Raw genomic sequence first — 18,661 nt, 5'->3', positions numbered from 1 at the left:
AACTGGACTTGGGACGCTACGACGTCTCGTCGTCCACAAGATCAAAGTCGTCGTCATCGTCGTCGTCGTGCGAGTCGCTCATGTCGAGCTGCGTCAGGTGATGTTCGAACGTGTCGACGCTGCGCTGGAGCAGGTCGACGGACGAGCCCATGAGAAACGTCAAGAGCGAGTCCGGCGCATTCCCAAGGCTCGGAAATAGCTCGTCGGGCGTTGCCTCGAGCTTCTCCTTCTCGGTCGCAATGCGCGACCGTTCTTCCATGATAAACTTGAAGGTATCTTCGGCCGACGAAAACTTGTCCGTGCTCTGCATGAAGCGGTCGACGGAAGACGACACAAGGTGCTGCCACTCGTTACTCGGGCCGGCGGTCGTCTGGAAGAGCGACGGCGTCGCAAACAACGATGCAGGCGCAGCCGGCTTGGGCGCGCCGAAGAGCGGGCTGGCGGCGAAGAGCGGGTTCGTCTCGGCCGGTCGGCTGCTGCTGCTGCTGCTACTGCTGGTGCTCGTTGACTTTTGGAAGAGCGGATTGCTCGAGGTCGACGACGATGTCTTTTGAAAAAGGGGGTTCTTGGACGGTGACGAAGTTTGAAAAAGGGGGTTGGTGCTCGGCGTCTTGTCAAAAAGCGGGTTTCCACTCGGCGACTTTTCAAAAAGAGGGTTTTTTGCGGGCGCCGTGTCGAAAAGAGGGTTCTTTGGCGTTGTCTGGAAGAGCGGGTTGGGCGTCGTGGGCGCTCTCTGGAAGAGAGGGTTGACGCCCTGGACGACGGGCGGAATTGGATCGGGCGCGAGCTGTACCATCGATGGCGTAAAGCCTGGCGTCTCGAGGAGCGTCGCGTTGGCGGCCGACGCGAAGAGCGGGCTCTTGTCGGTCGAGTACATAAAGTGGTTGATCGCTTTCCACACGAGCTCTTCGTGGCTGCCCGGCTCGACCTGGAGACTCGATGGCGGCGGCGGCGCCTTTTTTGCATACGGCTCGAGCTGCTTCCGGCGCTCCTTCTTGGCCCTCTTAAGCTTGGGGAAGGTCTTGCACTTGGGCTGCGGCGTGCGCACAATCATGTCGAGCAAACCTGGCACGCCACGCACAAAGCTTGCATGCGCATACGTCTCGACATCGTTCGCCTCGCTTTCCCAGTCGAAACCATGGTCGAGCAGCTGCTGGTGGAAGGCCGCGAGCTTCCCGCGAAAGTACTTGGGCAGGACGGTCGCATCGAGCCGCTCGCGGTCGAGGATCGAGAACTTGGTGCCATTCTCGTTCCACGCAATGATCTCGGGGCTCTCGTGGTCCAGGAGCAGATACAGCTTGCGCACGAAGCCGCTCGCGATGTTGCTCCCCGCCATCCTCAGGAAGTCTGGCACTGGCAGCATACCAGCGCTGGCACGGTATCCGGCACATTCCGGATAGCACGGCCGTTGCGACCAACAGAATGATGGTCGGACGGAGGCTCACGTGATTGGTCCAAAAATGGTGTTGACCAGCATTGGGGCGTCGGCGACTTGATAAGCTGGCTTTTACTTCGCACAGCTTGGAGAAGAGGTTGGAGCTTGGAGAAGCGGCGACTCATTGTGGGCGACGTACTTTAGCCCCTAGTATAAGCGTTATAGCACTGGCCATGAAATCCCACTTGGTTTTTTCACATTGTTTGCCCATCAAAGAATCCAGCACAAGTGTTGATTACTGTGCTTACGCTGCCATTGCGTCCTTCTCGCACAATCCTATGTGGTGCTTCCCAGAATGGGCCGATGCTGCTTTTCGATATCAAGGGAAATCTCGTGTTAAATAGCAGGGTTCTCAAATCGGGACATTGGACAGTACGGGACAGACTACAAGCAAGGTGGCGACGTCGCCTTAGACGCAGACGACCGAATGGCCGTTGAGCAATTGCCACGCGTCGGGCTGCGTCTCGAAACTGGTGTGCTTCTGGAAGAGCGGGTTGGTCGCTGTACGGCTCGTTTCGGATGATTGCAGACAGACGGCAGCCAGCGCCGACCAGAGTTCGTCGCCGCCCCGGGACGCTGTCGTTGTCGTGGCGCATGTACCGTAGGGGTGGTGACGCGTCTTTGTGACCTTGGAGAGGACCTTGCCGGTCGCTCGTTTCTTGGGCGCGAGCGGCATGGGGCAGTCGCGTGAGAGATCGCTGTGGCTGAAGCTCAATTCGTCACTGCAGTCAAAGCCGTGCTGGCACAGAAGCGCGCGGAACTCGCGGAGCGTCCGGAGGCGAAAGTACGTGGGCGCGATGTTGGCTTCGAAGCGAGGCGCGTCGTGCACGGCAAAGTGCTTCCCGCAGTCGCTCCACGCGACGATGCTTGGGCTCTCTTGGCTCAGGATGCGGTGGAGCTTCCGGAGGAGGCAGCTCGTGCTACTTGTGCTACTCGTGGTGCTTGTGCTGAGCATGTTGAAAAGTAGTCGGGTCAGCCGCCGCTTCTGGCTCGATTCAGTTGGGGCCAATTCACGAGTGATGGTCTGCGGGCGCTCTACACTTGCTGACTCTATACCATGGCCATCGAGAGTGCTGGTCAAGTGAATGTTGCGAATGCCGGATACATTATCCGGAGAAGCACTGGCTCTTCACGAGCGTTCGCGCTGGCGCCACAGAACGTTCGGTGCCACGCCATGACAACGTCAACATGATGGAGAAAACACGGTGCGAGATCTTGGGTGGATCGCGCAAGCACCTTCGCCTTGCATCAACCTCTTCTGCACCCGATGGAGCTACACCTAGACGGTTCTTGTGGACCGAGCCGTGTCGCTGATGGTGGTGCGAGATGCATCGCGCTCTTCTTTCATGTCGTCCTACGCACCGTGGCTGGCTGCCCGATGACGACGCTACTCTGTCCGCTCGACGACGACCCTGTCACCGTTCTATTTCGCAGGAGCCCTCTGGACGCGTGGTGGCCAGGATATGATGCCCTGTGCGTCATAGCAGAGAACAAGCTGTTGGTGCTTCTGCTTCAAAAAATGTGCGGACGGATATTATTACAAAACCGATTCTTCTACCCTGCAGTCGATATCAAGGGCTTGTCGGTTTCAAGTATCGGGGTTAGGGTTTCAGAGAGAGAAGAATTGACAGAAGCAACGAAAGAGCAATCTCTTTGTTGTTGAAATGAGTGTTCTCGTTATGTTACGGATTAAGGGTCCTATATCTAGGGTCGTCCTACCTCCAACCTAATATCTGGTGGGCACGAGTTACTAAATAGCAATCTCTTTTCGAACCAAGACAACAGAGCTCATTTTTGGTTCCCCGTGTCTATCTATTAATTGAATAAGGACTTTTTTGCGCGAAGCGCGGCACGAGCGCAGCGAGGGCACCCGGCGGTAGCCGGGCCCGTGCGCTAGCACGGCAACGTCATTGGAGCTCTAAAGAATGTGTTTTGACGCGCGCAGCGCGTCGTGAAGGGTCCAATTCGTTTAAGTACGTCTGGCCTCCAAATGTCCTCCTTTTTGACTTGGCGTTTGTAGCAACGTTACAAGTGCGTAATCGTACTTAACCGAACAGCGCACACTACGAGCGTAGCGAGTGCATCCGGCGATAGCCGGAGTCCGCGCGGTAGCGCGGTAATGGCATATGTCATTTGTATTTGCCATAGCGTACTTAACCGGACACCTTTGGACTTGATCCGCGCGCAGCGCGCCACGAGCGAACCGAGTGCATCCGGCGATAGCCGGATCCCGCGCGGTAGCGCGGTTTATGGCATATGCCGTGGGCAAGCGCAGCAACTGCTCTTGGCATCGATGTGCGCAGCGCGAGCCACGAGCGCAGCGTGTGCACCTGCGGTCGTGCACAGCAGTGCGGTAGGGTAGTGTGCGCGCGCTTGGCCACGATGTGGCGGCGCGGCGCAGAGAGGCGGTCGAAGACTGTGGTCATGGTGATGAGGCACGGTAGGGGCTTATGCCATGTGCGATCGTAGTGAGTGCATGTGGCATCGGTGCGCCAACCACGAGTGTAGCGTGTGCATCTGCGATCGTGCACGGCAGTGCGGTAAGATTATGTGGGTGATAGTGCAATGGATGAGTGTATCGATTGCAGTTGGTATTGAATTGAAATTGGCGTGAAGCACATAATAATAGTTAGTAGAAGTTCCGGCCATGGTCGCGACGCCAGTGTCGGGCGCGCGCGTGCGGGGGTCGCGGCAGCAGCGACTGCGATGGAAGAAGCCAAGGAGCTGCGATAAAAGTTTGCTGCGGGCGACGGCTGAGACGCAAGGTCTATGCGGCTGTACTTTCTGGGAAATCACGCGTGTAGAACGGCCTGCAACTACGCGACGAAGTCATGGCACTGCATCACGACACTGGTAGAATAGCTGGGCCGGGCAACGCGAGTACATAGCTGATTTGACGCCATTCGCCCTGCAATGTTGATGTGATTTGCGTGATGCTGCGGCAGACTGTTGTGCAAGATGCGTCCTGCTTTGCAGCATTGGACCCGATTGCTGAAACGATGTGAAGGCTAATAGACCACAACTTGGCCGCTGCACCAGCCTCACCGCCACCCAAGAAAACAATATTTGACGTCGACGCTGCTGCAGCTCTATAGAGATCAATCTTTTGGACGAACCCACCAGGTGCACCGTAGCGCAGCGGAGGTTGCACCGCAGTGTGGCTCCCGGCCGAAGGCCGTTGGCGTTGCAAAACGGCGCACCGCAGCAAAGCGGAGGTCGCGTTCGGCGCACGCGCCGATCACACATTTGCCATGTGAATGCGTGTCTGCATTGGGCAGGGTGTGCTGAACGTACGTACATTGGACATGAAACCGAACACCAATGATTGTTGGCATCCACACCGCCCATGCTACGACACCGACGCACCGCTAGATTGCATGCTGCCCGATACCAAACCGAAATCAATTGGCCCCACTGCACCCTGCACAAACGATGTACACAAACAAAACTACTGCGCATGCTACGCAGAAAGACCGCTAGATGGCCCACCGGCCCAATGCCCCATCTAAACCGCAAAGCTCGACCACGCCCTGCTCCAAGAAAACACGAGGTGTGGGGCAGGGTACGTTTAACGATGAACGCAAATGCACATGATTATATTTTGATGGCGTCCACACAGTCCAAGCTACGACACGAACCCACCGCTAGATTGCACGCTACCCCAAAACAAAACCAAAGAGCTCCTGCCCCAAGAAAACACGAGGTTTACCCTAGTTTTTGAGTTATACATACACGCATTTGCTGGTGTTTTACATGCACGTGCAGTCCTTTTGCTTCTTGCCGTCCGGGACGTTGGAGCTCTGGCGCTGGAAAAGCCGGTCGCCAAAGCTGCGCATGCGCTTCGGCGGCGTCGTCGCGCCGTGGGCAGGAGCCACCGGTGCGCTATGGAGCGACGAGCGCAGCGGCTCGTCTTGGAGAACGTGGGGCTCACTCTGCGTCGAGGCGCGGACGCTGTCGGAGCGGTCTTCGAGCGAGAGACCAAACGAGAGGTTAATTGGCGGTGGCAGTGCGTCGACGGGCTTTTCCGACGGCTCAATGCTGGCGGGCACCTCGTCCATGCCATCCGGCGACGGCAATTCAATGGAGCTGCTCCGCGAGCTCTCTTCACGCAACGTTCGTCGCGCCTTCATGAGCTTGGCGCCAAACTTGATCTTGAGCTTCGTCTAGCATCGTTCATCATTAAACATTGCACAATTGGCCTTGCATAGAAATGTATACCATGAGAATAAAGTTGTTGACGGGCGTGAACGCGAGGCTGATTTCTTCCGGCGACACCTCGACGATGGACGCGCGCTCGTGGTGCACCGCCGCCGCGAGCCACGGATGCTGCAGCAGCTCCGAGAGCGAAATGCGCGTCGACGGGTCCTTGTCCAAGAGGCGCGTGAGCACTTGGTCGCAGAGCGGGTCGCTGCCGGTGGAGGGCAGCACAAGGGGATCTTCGCGAATCGACTGCATAATGGCGAGAGCGCCGCCCTCAAGGTGCTCCTTTGTAGCCCCAAACGGCAGCGTTCCGTACAGCATCGCATACGCCGTGACGCCGAGAGCCCACACGTCGACCTTGAACGGGTCGAAAGCCGCCCCGACCGTGCACTCGGGGGCGAGATAGTGATACGTGCCTTCCGTGTTCTTGAGCTCCGTCGCCATGTCGTCGTCGGTAAACATGTGCGCGACGCCAAAGTCGCTGAGCTTGTAGCTCGTCTTGTCGTTGGTCATGAGCACGTTCTACGCTGATGCTCAGCGAGCGTCTTCGAATCAAATCATAGAAGTCTACCTCGGGCTTGATATCGCGATGGCAAATTTGGTTCAAGTGCACTACGCATCGTTCGTTGTCAAGCGAGAAGACGGGCATGCCAGTGTACAGTATTCGAGCGCCAGAGCCATGTCCACGACGCATGCTTGGACGATCGCCATCGGCGCTTGGTCTTGCGAGCCAATGTACTTGTAGCGCATGGTCGTCGGGTCCCAGTCCATGACCTGGCCACCGGTGACGAGCTCGAGCACGAGGAACATCTTGTCTTGCGTCTCGGCGTCGATCACCTACACGAACGACGCGTTGGCACATGAATGCATCAATACGCAAGGTACTTCATGCAGATGCGTGAGGTTGGGATGGCGCAGCTTCTTCATGATCGCAATCTCCTTCTGCACCTTTTGGAAGGCGTTGGACGCGACCATGCGTCCGTCGACCTTCTTGAACTCGCGCTTGCGCTTTAGGAAAGACTTGTTGAGGATCTTCATGGCCTGCGCGGATGTATGGTCCAAGCACATGCAAGCAGAGCAGTCGTACATATTGCGTCGTGACGCCCCCCGCCGTCTTTTCGCACAGGTACACCTTGGAGTATGCGCCTTCACCGAGGAGCGCGCCGATCGTGTAGTCGTTGACCTGCTCCGGCGCGCCCGAGTCGCTCTCCTGGACGTCAGCGGTAGCCGTCTCCTTGACCTCCTGCTCGGCGCCGCTGCTCGTCGCCTTCACATACCGCGTGTCAACTGACCCCGTCGGTTCCATTTCCATGTTTCCAAACCCAATCGCGAATGGCAGCTCCCTCTAAAAAGACATACACTCCCGCCAGTCGTTCCGGTTGATCACGACGACATTCGTTTATAGAGGTTTTCCGTCCCCGCAGCGCGATCATGCAAAAGACGCGCGGGCAGAAATTTCACGCGCAGCGGGACGCGAGCGACGCGCAAGCCTCAAAATTGGAGCCAATGAACGACCCGGTACGTAGCGTACTTGGCGCGGCTTGGCTGCGATCGATTCAGATCTGGCAAGTTCCACCCAGATCTGAGTCGCCAAAGTCGTCGCGCACCTGCCCAGGCGACGGTCCGACGGCCCTGTTTGCTTGGCATCGAGGCGTGGCGTGTCGAATAGAAGAGCAGTTCTTCCCACTTTCTCGTTGCAGTACGTGGCAGCGTCAGACAGGCCGGCGGAATGTCGGCTGCAGAATGTATGTGTTTCCCGCAGACAGGTGTGGCGTGCGTGCGAGTCGGTCGCGTCCAATGCCCGAGCCGACGCTGGACCCGGTGCTGCGGAAGCGGCTCTACATACGCTACAAGCAGCGCGCGTACCGGCAGAAGATCGTGTCCGAGATCGAGGCGCTGCAGGCCGAAGCCGCCGTCCTCGAGCGCCACGTCGCCCGCTTGACCGCGAAGAAGCAGCTCCTGAGCTGGAAAGACGTCGCGTCTGGCCTCCACGACGACGTGGTCATTGCGCGCCGCTCGAAGGCGATGCTGCAGGCCAAGCGCAAGTCGTATCTAGATATCGTCACAGCCATGACCAAATGGATTGCAATCCAAAAAGGGATCCAGGTACATATACATGTCAACGTTCGCATGCGGCAAGCTCGGTCCTAGACGCCGCCATCGCTTCGACCAACGTGGCGCAACGTCACACTGGTCAGCAATGCCACGTCGCGCAAATTGGGCTTTGACTGGATCACGAAGAACGTGCATTTTCACACGGACAAGATGCTCGAGACGTTTGGCTTTCCGTCGCCGCGAGCACCGCAGTCGGTGCTCGACTTCTACGTCGACACGGCCGACGCCGAGTGCTTGCAGTATGTGCTGCGCTGCCAGCAGGACCTTCCGATCCCGATCGAGTACGTCGTACCGGCGATCCGAGACAACGTCGTCTCGTTTCTGATTGGCGCGCTCTGGGACTATGAAGGGCGCGAGATGCAGGAAAACGTCGCCGAGCCGCTCGACATGGAGGTAGTAGTGCTATGCATCAAGGCACGCTGAAGCGTCTCTTTACCGTGTAGCTGCTGCAAGAACCCAACGATCGGATGCGCTACACCCGCAACGTGCTCTCCAAGGACGAGTCCATCTACTACCTCACGCGCGAGTTCTCTTCTCACAACCGGGTCACGTTTGTGGGCCAAAACATCCATGAGGACGAGCTCTTGCCCAAGAGCCAGCGCCAATGCAACCGCAACTTTTGGTTCGTCCTCGACCGCCTCGGGCCCGCGATGACGCGCCTCCGTGTGCTCTACACTACGTCGCATTACTTTACAGCCCATGGGTACGTCTCGCTGGACGACGAAGCGCGCTACTGGGGCTGCGACCTCTCGACGACGCCGGACGCCAAGAAGGCAGCGGTGTTTCATCGCTATGCCACGGACGTTGGCACCGAGTTTGCGCGGCTTGGCGCCCAGCAGATCGCCCGCGGCTTTGGCGGTTGATTGATACGTTGATACAAAACACGACGGTTACATGACGTGGCATGCCGGGTCGGCGCGTCCGCAGACAGGGATCGCGGTGTCGGACACTTTGCGCGTGCTTCGTCTCCGAACTGCGTTGACGCTTTCAGTGATCGCGGTTGCTGTTGCGGTGCTGATCTCGTTTTGCTTGGTCGCGAGGACCGTTCGCGCGCGCGCGAGTTTGGCGTGCAGCGAGCGTTTGAGTTTGACCATGAGGAAGAGCTCATACGACGCCGTAAACGCTTTCGCCATCTCGTCACTTGTGACGGTAATCGTGTCGATCGGATTCGGCGCCTTGCGCGCCGCCGCGGTCGTGATCCACGGGTGCTCCTGCACTTGCACAATCTAGGCACACTCTTGACACAAAAAGACATCGCTATCGCATCATACGCTGATGCGCGTCGCAGGCGACTTGTCGAGCAGCTGCGTGAGGAGGTTGTGAAGTAGAGGGTCAATCTCGTGGGGCAACACCAGCGGGTCTTCCCGGATCGCGCGGAGGACGCCCGCCGGACCGTCCGTGACGGTCATGCCGAATGGCAAGGTCCCAAACACCATGGCAAATACAGTGACACCAAGGGCCCAAATATCCACTTTGAACGGATCGTAGGCGTAGACGACAGATGGATGGATCGTCGTCGGTCACTGCAGAAAGCTACTGTGCGTACCGGTGGTGCACTCGGGGGCGAGGTAGTGATACGTGCCTTCCGTGCTTTTGAGCAGCGTCGCGTGGTTCGACTCGGAAAACATGTGCGCGACGCCAAAGTCGCCAAGGATGTAGTCGCTATCGTCCGTCACGAGAACGTTCTATTGACGACAACATCTCCATCTTCTCGCATGGGACAATGTTTCAAAAGATGCAATACCTCGGGCTTGATGTCGCGGTGGCAAATGTGGTTCCGGTGCACTATGGCACCATTCCTCTTCGTCAAAACAAGAAGAGCAACGACAGCGTACGGTAGTCGAGGGCCCACGCGAGGTCTGCGAGGCAGTCGTGTACGACACGGAGCGGCGTCACGCTTCTCTCGTCGAGTGACGGGCCCGGCTCGTGCGTATACCGGTACAACATCGCGTGGTTGTCAAAGTCCATGAGCTGGCCGCCCGAGATGACGTTGAGAATCAAGTAGAGCTTGTCGTCTTCGGGCGAGTCGATGACTTCGTGCAGCCGCGTCAAATTCGGGTGGCGCAGCTTTTTCATGATGGCGATTTCCCTTTGCACTTTCTACGCCCGTTGGTTGACAGGGAGCGCATTCCTTGTCGTATGCGCACCTGGAACGCGTTGGTCGCGACCATGCGGCCCGCGACGCGCGTGAACTCTTGCTTGCGCTTCAGCAGCGACTTGTTGAAGACTTTGATCGCAAACTCTTTTGGCTCGTCGTCCTCGAGCTTGGTACACTTGTAGACCCGCGCAAACGCGCCGCGTCCGAGCTCTTCGTGCACCACGTACTCGTTCACGCGCTGCGGCGCGCCGTGCTCGTCGACCTCGACGTTCGTCGCGTCCTTCTCCACCACCGTCGTCGTCGTCGTCGTGAGCGCAGTCCCGCGCTTCGAGTTGTCTCGGGCGAGCGCGCGATCGGAACTCGCCCGCATGACGCGCCGACTGAAAGTGGCACCGCCTGGCTATTCCCGTCCGGCGGTAACCGACGCCGAAACCGCCAATCTAATCAAGGCCGTTGCCGTCATGTCTCGGTGCTGGCATGGAATGATGGAAGCTTCGTCCCATGCCTCTATAATAGTCGTCAATCATCTGTAGTCTATGTATCTCGACCGGAACAATCGACTACTTGGAAGGATCGCGTGGAAGAGTCGGCTTGTACACGGAGAAGGATCAAGTCGCCTTGGGTGCAAAGGTACTATTGATGGGTATATAATTTACAAAGCTAGTCATATGTATATAAAGGAAAGGGATGCAATCTTCTTAGCAGATCGACATCTTGCGCGCGAGGAGGTTCTTGCCCGTGCTCCAGCCGACGGTCGGCATCGCGTAGTACTCGCCAATGTGGCAGATCTCGAGCTTCTTGACCTTCTCCATCGCGGTCGTGAGCATGATCGCGCACTTGATGTTGTTGATGAGCGAGATGCCAAAGTCGACCGACGCGCGGCGGATGAGGTACCCGTCCGAGGCGCCCTGGCGGTTCCCAGAGTCGGGCACGTTGATGACGAGCTCAATGTCGCCGTTCTTGATCGCGTCGACGACGTTCGGGCCCTTCTTGGCGCTCGGCTTGAAGAGGACTTGGCACGCGACGCCGTGCTGCTGGAGGTACGCGGCCGTGCCGGGCGTGCCGTACAGCTTGTACTTGAGCTTGTCGAGCATCTTGCACGACTCGAGGAACTCGTGCTTGATGTCGTCGTTGCCGATCGAGATCAGAATCGACTTCTTCTCCTTGGGCATCTTGAAGCCGGCCGAGAGGAGCGCCTTGAGGAACGCCTCGTGCATGTCCGTGCCAAAGCAAGCAACTTCGCCCGTCGACGCCATCTCGACACCGAGCGTCGGGTCCGCACCCAGAAGGCGCGTGAACGAAAACTGCGGCGCCTTGACGGCCACGTAGTCAATGTCAATGAGCGCGATCGGGACCGGCTTGACGACGAGGCCGAGCATCGCACGCGTCGCGAGGTTGATAAAGTTGAGGTCGAACGTCTTGGAGATGAACGGGAACGTGCGCGACGCGCGGAGGTTGCACTCGATGACCTTGACTTCGTTCTCCTTGGCCATGAGCTGGATGTTGAACGGACCGGTAATGTTGAGCGACCGCGCGATCGCGCTCGCAATGCGCTTGACCTGCTTGATCGTGCCGACGTAGAGCTTCTGCGCCGGCAGCACGAGCGTCGCGTCGCCCGAGTGCACACCGGCGTTCTCGACGTGCTCGGAGATGGCGTAGTTGAGGATCTGGCCGTCCTTGGCGACACCGTCAAACTCGACTTCCTTGGCGTTCAGAATGAACTTGGAGATGCAAATGTTGCTGCTGCCGCCGACGTTGGGCGAGTTGAGGTAGTCGCGGAGCTCTTCAGCGCACGACGTGACGACCATGCCAGCACCCGAGAGCACATAGGACGGGCGCACGAGCACGGGGAAGCCGACGTCCGAGGCAAAGTTCTCGGCCGACGCCACGTCCGTGACTTCCGTCCACTTGGGCTGGTCGACGCCGATCGTGTCGAGGAGCGCCGAAAACTTGTTGCGGTCTTCGCAGCGGTCGATCGACTCGGCGGACGTGCCGAGGATGCGGACGCCCGACTTGGAGAGCGGCGTCGAGAGGTTGTTGGGGATCTGGCCGCCGACCGAGACGATGACGCCGTGCGCGTTCTCCCGGTCGTAAATGTCGAGCACGCGCTCAAAGCTGAGCTCTTCAAAGTACAAACGGTCCGACTCGTCGTAGTCGGTCGAGACCGTCTCCGGGTTGTAGTTGACCACGATCGCCTTGTAGTTGAGCTCGCGGATCGTGCGCACGGCCGAGACGGCGCACCAATCAAACTCGACCGACGACCCGATGCAGTAGGCGCCGCAGCCGAGCACCATGACGCCGTGGTCGTCCATCGGAATGTCGTCCTCGGCGCCAGAGTACGTCATGTAGAGGTAGTTGGTCTGCGCCGGGAACTCGGCCGCCAGCGTATCGATCTGCTTGACGAACGGGAGCACGCCAAACGACTTTCGGCGGTTGCGCACAATGAGCTCCGTCGACTTGACTTCGGTCGCAATCTGACGATCCGAGAAGCCGTACGTCTTGAGCGTCTTGAAGTGCGACGCCGTGAGCTTGTCGAGCGCGCCAAACGCCTTCATGCCCTTGCGGAGGCTCGAGATATGGTGCAGCTTGGAGAGGAACCAGCGGTCAATCTTGGTGAGCTCGTGCACCTTGTCGACCGAGTAGCCCGCGTCAAGCGCCGCAATGACGTAGAAGAGGCGCTCGTCCGTCGGCTTCTTCAGGTTCGCGTCAATTTCGGCCGTCTTGGTCGTGTAGTCGACCGGGCGACCGTTGAGACCGTCCAAGTTCGGGTTGACCATGCGCACCGCCTTCTGGATGCACTCCTCAAAGTTGCGCCCGACGCTCATGACCTCGCCGACACTGAGCATGGACGAGCCGAGGTCGTTCGAGACGCGAGAGAACTTCTTGAGGTCCCAGCGGGGCATCTTGACGACGCAGTAGTCGAGCGACGGCTCAAAGCACGCGGTCGTCGTCTTCGTGATCGAGTTCTTGATGTTGACGAGGTCGATGCCGAGCGCGATCTTGGCCGCCACGTACGCGAGCGGGTAGCCCGTCGCCTTGGACGCGAGCGCCGACGAGCGCGAGAGGCGCGCGTTGACTTCAATGATGCAGTAGCGCTCCGAGTGCGGGTCAAGCGCATACTGGATGTTGCACTCGCCGACGATGCCGAGGTGGCGCACGACCTTTTGCGCGGTTTGGCGGAGCTTGAAGTACTCGGCGTTGCTGAGTGTCTGCGACGGCGCGACGACGATCGAATCGCCCGTGTGGATACCGAGCGGGTCAAAGTTCTCCATGTTGCAGACCGTGATGCAGTTGTTCTTGGCGTCGCGCACGACCTCGTACTCGATTTCCTTCCAGCCGCGGAGGTCCTGGTCGATGAGGATCTGGCGCTCCGCGACCTTGGAGCCCGCGCCAAAGAGCGCCTTCTTCGCGAGCGTCGTGAGCTCTTCGTCGTTGGCGGCAAAGCCCGAGCCGAGACCGCCGAGCGCAAAGGCCGCGCGGACGAGCACCGGGTACCCAATCTCGTTGGCCGCAGCGATGGCCTCGTCGATCGTCTTGGCCGGCTTGCTCAGCGCGATGGTCTCGCCAATCTCGGCAAGGCGCTCGCTGAAGCGCTCGCGGTCTTCCGTGTCGATGACGACCGAGATCGGCGTGCCCATGACGCGCACGTTGTGGGCTTCGAGCGCGCCGCTCTCCCAGAGCTCAATGCCGACGTTCAGCGCGGTCTGGCCGCCCATCGAGACGAGGATGCCGTCCGGGCGCTCCTTCTTGATGATCTCGAGCACCGTCGACGCGCGGACCGGCACAAAGTAAACCTTGTCGGCGAGGCCCTTGGACGTCTGGACCGTCGCAATGTTGGGGTTGACAAGGATGACCTGGATGCCTTCTTCCTTGAGCGCCTTGATGGCCTGCGAGCCCGAGTAGTCGAATTCACCGGCTTGGCCGATGCTGAGACCGCCAGATCCGAGGAGGACCACCTTGCGGTACGTCGGGCGATCGTAGAGCGACGTGTCCATGAGCGTGAGCTTGGACGGCTGGCCCTTGACCTTCTCGAGGAACATGTCGAAGAGGAACGCCGTGTCCGTGGGGCCGCCGCACGCTTCGGGATGGAACTGCACCGAGAAGAACGGCTTGTGCTCGTGGATGATACCTTCGTTCGAGTGGTCGTTGGCATTCATGAAGAACGTCTTCCAGCCCGCGGGCAGCGACGCCGTCTCGACGGCGTACCCGTGGTTCTGCGGCGTAATGTAGCAGCGCGTCGTGCGCATGTCAATGCACGGCTGGTTCATGCCGCGGTTGCCGTACTTCATCTTGTACGTCTTGGCGCCGGCCGCGAGCGCGAGGATCTGGTTGCCGAGGCAGATGCCAAAGATGGGCTTGATGTCGTCTTCGTCGCGGTTGATGGCCCACCGGATCGAGTCGATGGTCTTCTGCGCCATGAGCGGATCGCCGGGGCCGTTCGAGATAAAGATACCGTCGTACTCGAGCGTGCTCTTCTCGAGGTCATAGTCGAACGGCACGACCGTGAGCTCGACGCCGGCACCCGCGAGGTACCGCACAATGTTGTGCTTCATGCCGCAGTCGAACGCGAGGATTTTGGGCGACGCGCCCTTGTTGAAGACTTGAATCTGCTTGGGCGAGACCTTGGCGACGAGGTTCGTCTTGTTCGGGTCTTCCATCTTGATGGGCATGGACGCAAACTCGATCTTGCCGAGCATCGAGCCGTGCTCGCGGATCTTCTTGGTGATCATGCGCGTGTCGAGGCCAAAGAGCGCCGGCACGTTGTGCGACTTGAGCCAGTCGCCGAGCGACGTGACCGCGTTCCAATGCGAGTGCTGGAACGAGTACTCGGAGACAATGAGGCCCGAGATCTGCACCTTGGACGACTCAAAGTTCTTGGGCAGGCCAAACTGGTCGAGCTCCATGGACGGCACGCCGTAGTTGCCGACCAGCGGGAACGTGAGCACGAGGATCTGGCCAGCGTACGACGGGTCCGAGAGCGCCTCCGGGTACCCGACCATGCCCGTGTTGAAGACGACTTCGCCGCTCATCGAGTTCTTGGCGCCAAACGAGCAGCCCTCGATGGCCGTGCCATCGTCGAGGAAGAGCGTCCCGCGCTCGACGTCGTCGGCGGCCTCGAGGGCGTTGACGACGTTGGCGCGCTTCGCGGCCGTGGGGCTCGCCGCGTCGGAGGCGTCGGAGGCAGAGCGCTTCGTGCGGGGCATTGTGTGATGTGAGGAGTTGGCCGCAAGTTGGAGAATGAAAAGGAAACGAAAAAAGTATCATCGGCCAACGCCCGTGGAAATCTTTCGTGCTGCAACACGATCCGGATTTCGCCTAATTAGGATCGCAGCCCCACGCCACACGTGACGGAGCGCATCCCCTACCCCGTCGGAGAAGCCTGCGTAACGCGATGTGCGATTATGCAACAGCTTTGTGGGCCAATGAAAACGCGCAAAAAGCAAAGCCGGCGCCTTTAACAAGCGGAAATCACTGGCCACCGTGCCTTCCCCTTTTCCTCTGAAAACAAATACACGAAACGAGGACTTGTCCTGGTTTCGATCCGACACGTGAAATGACAATGGCAATCGGAAAAACCCCTTTTTGCCAGGATCGAACCCAGGACCAGTTGCCATTTTTTATGGCGCTCTACCACTGAGCTGTTCCTCGTATTCTGCAAGAGGTGCAATTGGGTACGTACCATAGACCGACACAAAATATATTTAGGGACCTTAGACGCAAACAATAGCAAATGACAGGCTCACTGCATCTCACCAAGGTTGCGTTGTCATTATGGCACAAGGTGCCAATCGTAGAAAGCTGCTGTGATGCCTAATTTGGCTGATATAGGGCCCAAGATGACACCGAGCAGTCCCTCCGATGCCCCTGGAAACGAAGAAACGAGTGGATGTCACGGCCAGGCACAAGCTGGTGGCGCAGAGGGCCCATGCAGTGGCACCTCGCGAGTGCCAATCACGTCGTAGGTAGGACAAAAGGAGTGCGCCATATCACCCGCTGCACACGTATGCAGATGTGGCGTGCGTGGGTACATTTGGAATCAAGAACCCGTATCCGAAAATGTATCTGGAAATGCGATGGGCAACAGGCAAGGGCGATGAGGCCGGCGGACTTCAAGTAGCCTCGTGAATCGTCAAACGGTCCGCTTCGGCGGCCAATTATAGCCATCGCAGTCGGCCGACCAGCCTCCGCCGCAACCGCACGAGCAGTTGCGTCCCGAAGATTGGGGCCGTGCCCTAGTTTAGAATGATTTAGTCTCGGCCAAAGGATTGATCGTCAACCGCTCGGAACGGCCTGCACTGTACGTACACGATGTGTGGGTCAGATTGGTCGGCTTTGATTAGTCGACCTTGGGAAGATGTTTCGACAACCACGATGTGTACCCGGTACCACTGCTACATGGAACCGTGATGTTCCACCGCGTCGCCTCCATGGTCCTCTTCCAAACAAGAGTCGTGCGACTCTGCTTCGCGAGCAATGTGAGCTTCTTCGTTCGACCGACAGGAGACCCGTCACTCACCGCCGCGCACGTGCTATCAGACGGCTGGCATGCTTTGGCCCTGTCGCAGGCACAAGGTCGGACGTTCGTTGGCGGGCATTTACCTCCACGAGCCCGGCCGCTACGATGCGTTGCGATGTACTGGCGCAGGAGATGGACATCGGGCGTCGCGTGCAAGCATCGCGTACGAACACGTTCCTCAGGCCAATGCGCTGGAATGGATGTCTATCGAATCTTGTATCTCCGTCCCCGGTGTGCACGCCGGGACCGCGCCGCTTTGACTCTACCTCGAGAGTGTGGGCAACTGCTCCCGCCTTGCTCTCCCAGGCCCAATTTCCATCCAACGCATTGAGCAATCGAATTTATCAGCCCAGGTGGCAAATATTTATATGAAGTCAAGCAAAGCGCAAAACAAAGATCAGACTCGTCATCGCGACGTTCTAGTTGGCCGGGAACGTGCAGTTGACTTTGGCAAGGAACGCCTTTTCGTCCGCCGAGAGCTGCGTCGTATCGAGGTACTGGCCCGTGATCTCCCTATAGAGAATGAGCTCATCTCCTCATTGTTCTTGGAGCTGCATACAGTGTCTTGAGGCGCTTGAGCCCAAACACCTCCTTTGGGATCCAACGCACGCCTGCATTACGGAGCACGAGCGACTCGATGTGCGGCGGAAAGACGTGCTCTTGCAGCGATAGCTTGACGTTCTCGATCCACCTAGACATATCGAGTGCGCTATCTGCCGACAGCATCGTAAACATACAAGGACTTGAGCTTGGACTTTGTGAATGCGCCGTCGAGGAGGCTCAAGTCGTACTTCTCCGGGTTGTAGTTTTTCAAAATGCTAATACAAACAAATGAGCGCCGGAATGAGAGAGAGACTGCCATACAGCTCTGAAATGTTGGCTGCACGATAGCCTTGGACGACACGGATGGGCTCAGAGCGACCAAACGAGCCCGTGGCACCGCGAATGCCAATCGCGTACGAGCCATTCACGGCCCAGTTGTTGTTGAGGCACTTGAGAGCGCAGCCTGTCTCGGCCGTACTGTTGACACACGTCCCCAGCGACGACTGTTCGCACTTGAAGTCGCTGAGGCTGGTCGGGTAGTAGACGCAGCTTTGCGCCTTGGCGCCACCTTGGAGCGGGCAGATGTTGCCACACAGCGCTGGCTTGGACGTGAGGAGATGGCCGTCCGGGCACGCCATCGCGGATGCAACAAAGGTCAAGAGGAGGAAAGCCGTAGCGCGCATGATGAGGCAATTAGAGATATGACCATGCGTGGGAAGGTAGCTAGACGAACGTACTAGTCTTCCAAGATGGAACGGTACTGCCCTCGAGCGATACCGAGGACGCAGTAGAAAGAACGTCTTGCTCATCGAACAACACAATCAGCCTATGCGGGGGCTTATATGGGCTGGGTGCGCGGGAGCATTGACGCTGGAAGAAGACACGGCGGGTTCGGGCCAAGGCTCCGTGACATTCATTGACCCTTAGTCAAGCGCGATCGACGGTGCAGGGTCTCGAACCATCCGAATTTGGACAACTTGCTAGGATATTGTCATTTGAACAATGCGTCCCAGTACAAGAAATACACACGGCGCACGAGCGCGGCAGATACCACTGTACTTGAAATGACTGAAATTGGAGGATTGGCGTGTCCTTGAGCCATCGGCATATTGATTGTATCGGTCTATACATGAACGTGTTTCGCGTTATCTTCGTGGTTACAAAGAGTTCGCACTTGTAGAGACTAGCAATCTCATTCTTCATTCGCTCACCGGGCCGTGGCTGCGTCTTCTTCTTCTGTTGTCGCCCACGGGCGCTTGCAGCCGCGGGTGACGCCCATGACGACGAGCTCCGTAAATTCCTTCCGGGCTTCGCGATCGACGGCAAAACTACGCAGGTTGTTGAGGTCCTCGAGAGACGCCAGCGACTGAGGCGGCGTCAACTTCTGGAGGTCGCGGTGCAGGACGATCGGCAACGTGATCTTGGTGCGGCCTAGAAAACGGGGCGCCTCGGGAGCGGGAAAGAAGCGGGCGGCGGCAATGTTGGCAGGGACGTCTTTTTTCAGGCGCAGCACGTGACCCAGCAGGCGCCAGTGCTGGCGGGCGACGATCTCGCTCAGCGGGACGCTGCTGGAGCGCTTTTGTATTGGTATCTACAAAGAAATGTACGATATAGTACTCGACAATTCCCGGTACATGTACTGACAAAAGCGATATTGGTACAGGCGAGATTGCCACGCAATGCCATGCCATGTTGTCTGTTCCACTGCTCAGGGCGTGTGATGCCGGCTTCAAAAGTGACGCAACGATCGCAG

At 58.4% G+C, this 18,661-nt stretch overlaps 7 protein-coding genes across 7 annotated transcripts; 1 reads left to right on the top strand and 6 right to left on the bottom strand.

Annotated features, from left to right (window-relative positions):
* Window positions 1-16: 16 nt before the first annotated feature.
* On the bottom strand, window positions 17-1,336 carry SPRG_14746 (hypothetical protein; the record flags this gene model as incomplete). Its single annotated transcript, XM_012354015.1, has 1 exon — window positions 17-1,336. The coding sequence occupies one exon, from the start codon at window positions 1,334-1,336 to the stop codon at window positions 17-19; it is 1,320 nt and encodes a 439-aa protein (XP_012209405.1).
* Window positions 1,337-1,844: 508 nt separating this feature from the next.
* Window positions 1,845-2,390, bottom strand: SPRG_14745 (hypothetical protein; the record flags this gene model as incomplete). Its single annotated transcript, XM_012354014.1, has 1 exon — window positions 1,845-2,390. The coding sequence occupies one exon, from the start codon at window positions 2,388-2,390 to the stop codon at window positions 1,845-1,847; it is 546 nt and encodes a 181-aa protein (XP_012209404.1).
* Window positions 2,391-5,184: 2,794 nt separating this feature from the next.
* Window positions 5,185-6,947, bottom strand: SPRG_14744 (CAMKK protein kinase; the record flags this gene model as incomplete). The annotated part of the gene is made up of 6 exons (XM_012354013.1): window positions 5,185-5,598; window positions 5,654-6,157; window positions 6,207-6,247; window positions 6,295-6,472; window positions 6,521-6,676; window positions 6,723-6,947. 6 exons carry the CDS (start codon window positions 6,945-6,947, stop codon window positions 5,185-5,187), a joined length of 1,518 nt encoding a protein of 505 aa, XP_012209403.1.
* A 485-nt stretch (window positions 6,948-7,432) lies between these two features.
* On the top strand, window positions 7,433-8,637 carry SPRG_14743 (hypothetical protein; the record flags this gene model as incomplete). The annotated part of the gene is made up of 3 exons (XM_012354012.1): window positions 7,433-7,741; window positions 7,787-8,143; window positions 8,194-8,637. 3 exons carry the CDS (start codon window positions 7,433-7,435, stop codon window positions 8,611-8,613), a joined length of 1,086 nt encoding a protein of 361 aa, XP_012209402.1. The 3' UTR covers window positions 8,614-8,637.
* On the bottom strand, window positions 8,533-10,218 carry SPRG_14742 (CAMKK protein kinase; the record flags this gene model as incomplete). The annotated part of the gene is made up of 6 exons (XM_012354011.1): window positions 8,533-8,976; window positions 9,022-9,221; window positions 9,288-9,435; window positions 9,495-9,535; window positions 9,586-9,850; window positions 9,898-10,218. The coding sequence occupies 6 exons, from the start codon at window positions 10,216-10,218 to the stop codon at window positions 8,641-8,643; spliced, it is 1,311 nt and encodes a 436-aa protein (XP_012209401.1). The 3' UTR covers window positions 8,533-8,640.
* Window positions 10,219-10,466: 248 nt separating this feature from the next.
* Window positions 10,467-15,085, bottom strand: SPRG_14741 (hypothetical protein). The gene has a single exon (XM_012354010.1). It carries the CDS (start codon window positions 15,050-15,052, stop codon window positions 10,547-10,549), a length of 4,506 nt encoding a protein of 1,501 aa, XP_012209400.1. The 5' UTR covers window positions 15,053-15,085; the 3' UTR covers window positions 10,467-10,546.
* A 1,600-nt stretch (window positions 15,086-16,685) lies between these two features.
* On the bottom strand, window positions 16,686-17,636 carry SPRG_14740 (hypothetical protein). Its single transcript, XM_012354009.1, has 4 exons — window positions 17,230-17,636; window positions 17,103-17,183; window positions 16,925-17,056; window positions 16,686-16,878 (listed from the first exon to the last, which is right to left on the bottom strand). The coding sequence occupies exons 1-4, from the start codon at window positions 17,589-17,591 to the stop codon at window positions 16,785-16,787; spliced, it is 669 nt and encodes a 222-aa protein (XP_012209399.1). The 5' UTR covers window positions 17,592-17,636; the 3' UTR covers window positions 16,686-16,784.
* Between the last annotated feature and the right edge of the window lie 1,025 nt (window positions 17,637-18,661).

Source organism: Saprolegnia parasitica, assembly GCF_000151545.1.
Source record: "Saprolegnia parasitica CBS 223.65 unplaced genomic scaffold supercont2.142, whole genome shotgun sequence".
Classification (NCBI taxonomy): domain Eukaryota; phylum Oomycota; class Saprolegniomycetes; order Saprolegniales; family Saprolegniaceae; genus Saprolegnia; species Saprolegnia parasitica.
Note: the sequence above shows the minus strand (reverse complement) of the source record. Positions and strands in the feature narration are given on the sequence as shown.

Coding starts and splice junctions, on each gene's coding strand:
- SPRG_14740 (XM_012354009.1), bottom strand. CDS start 17,591: ATGCGCGCTACGGCTTTCCTCCTCTTGACCTTTGTTGCATCCGCGATG. Junction 17,184..17,229: donor GCAGCCAACATTTCAGAGCT/GTATGGCAGTCT, acceptor TGTTTGTATTAG/CATTTTGAAAAACTACAACC. Junction 17,057..17,102: donor AAGTCCAAGCTCAAGTCCTT/GTATGTTTACGA, acceptor CGATATGTCTAG/GTGGATCGAGAACGTCAAGC.
- SPRG_14741 (XM_012354010.1), bottom strand. CDS start 15,052: ATGCCCCGCACGAAGCGCTCTGCCTCCGACGCCTCCGACGCGGCGAGC.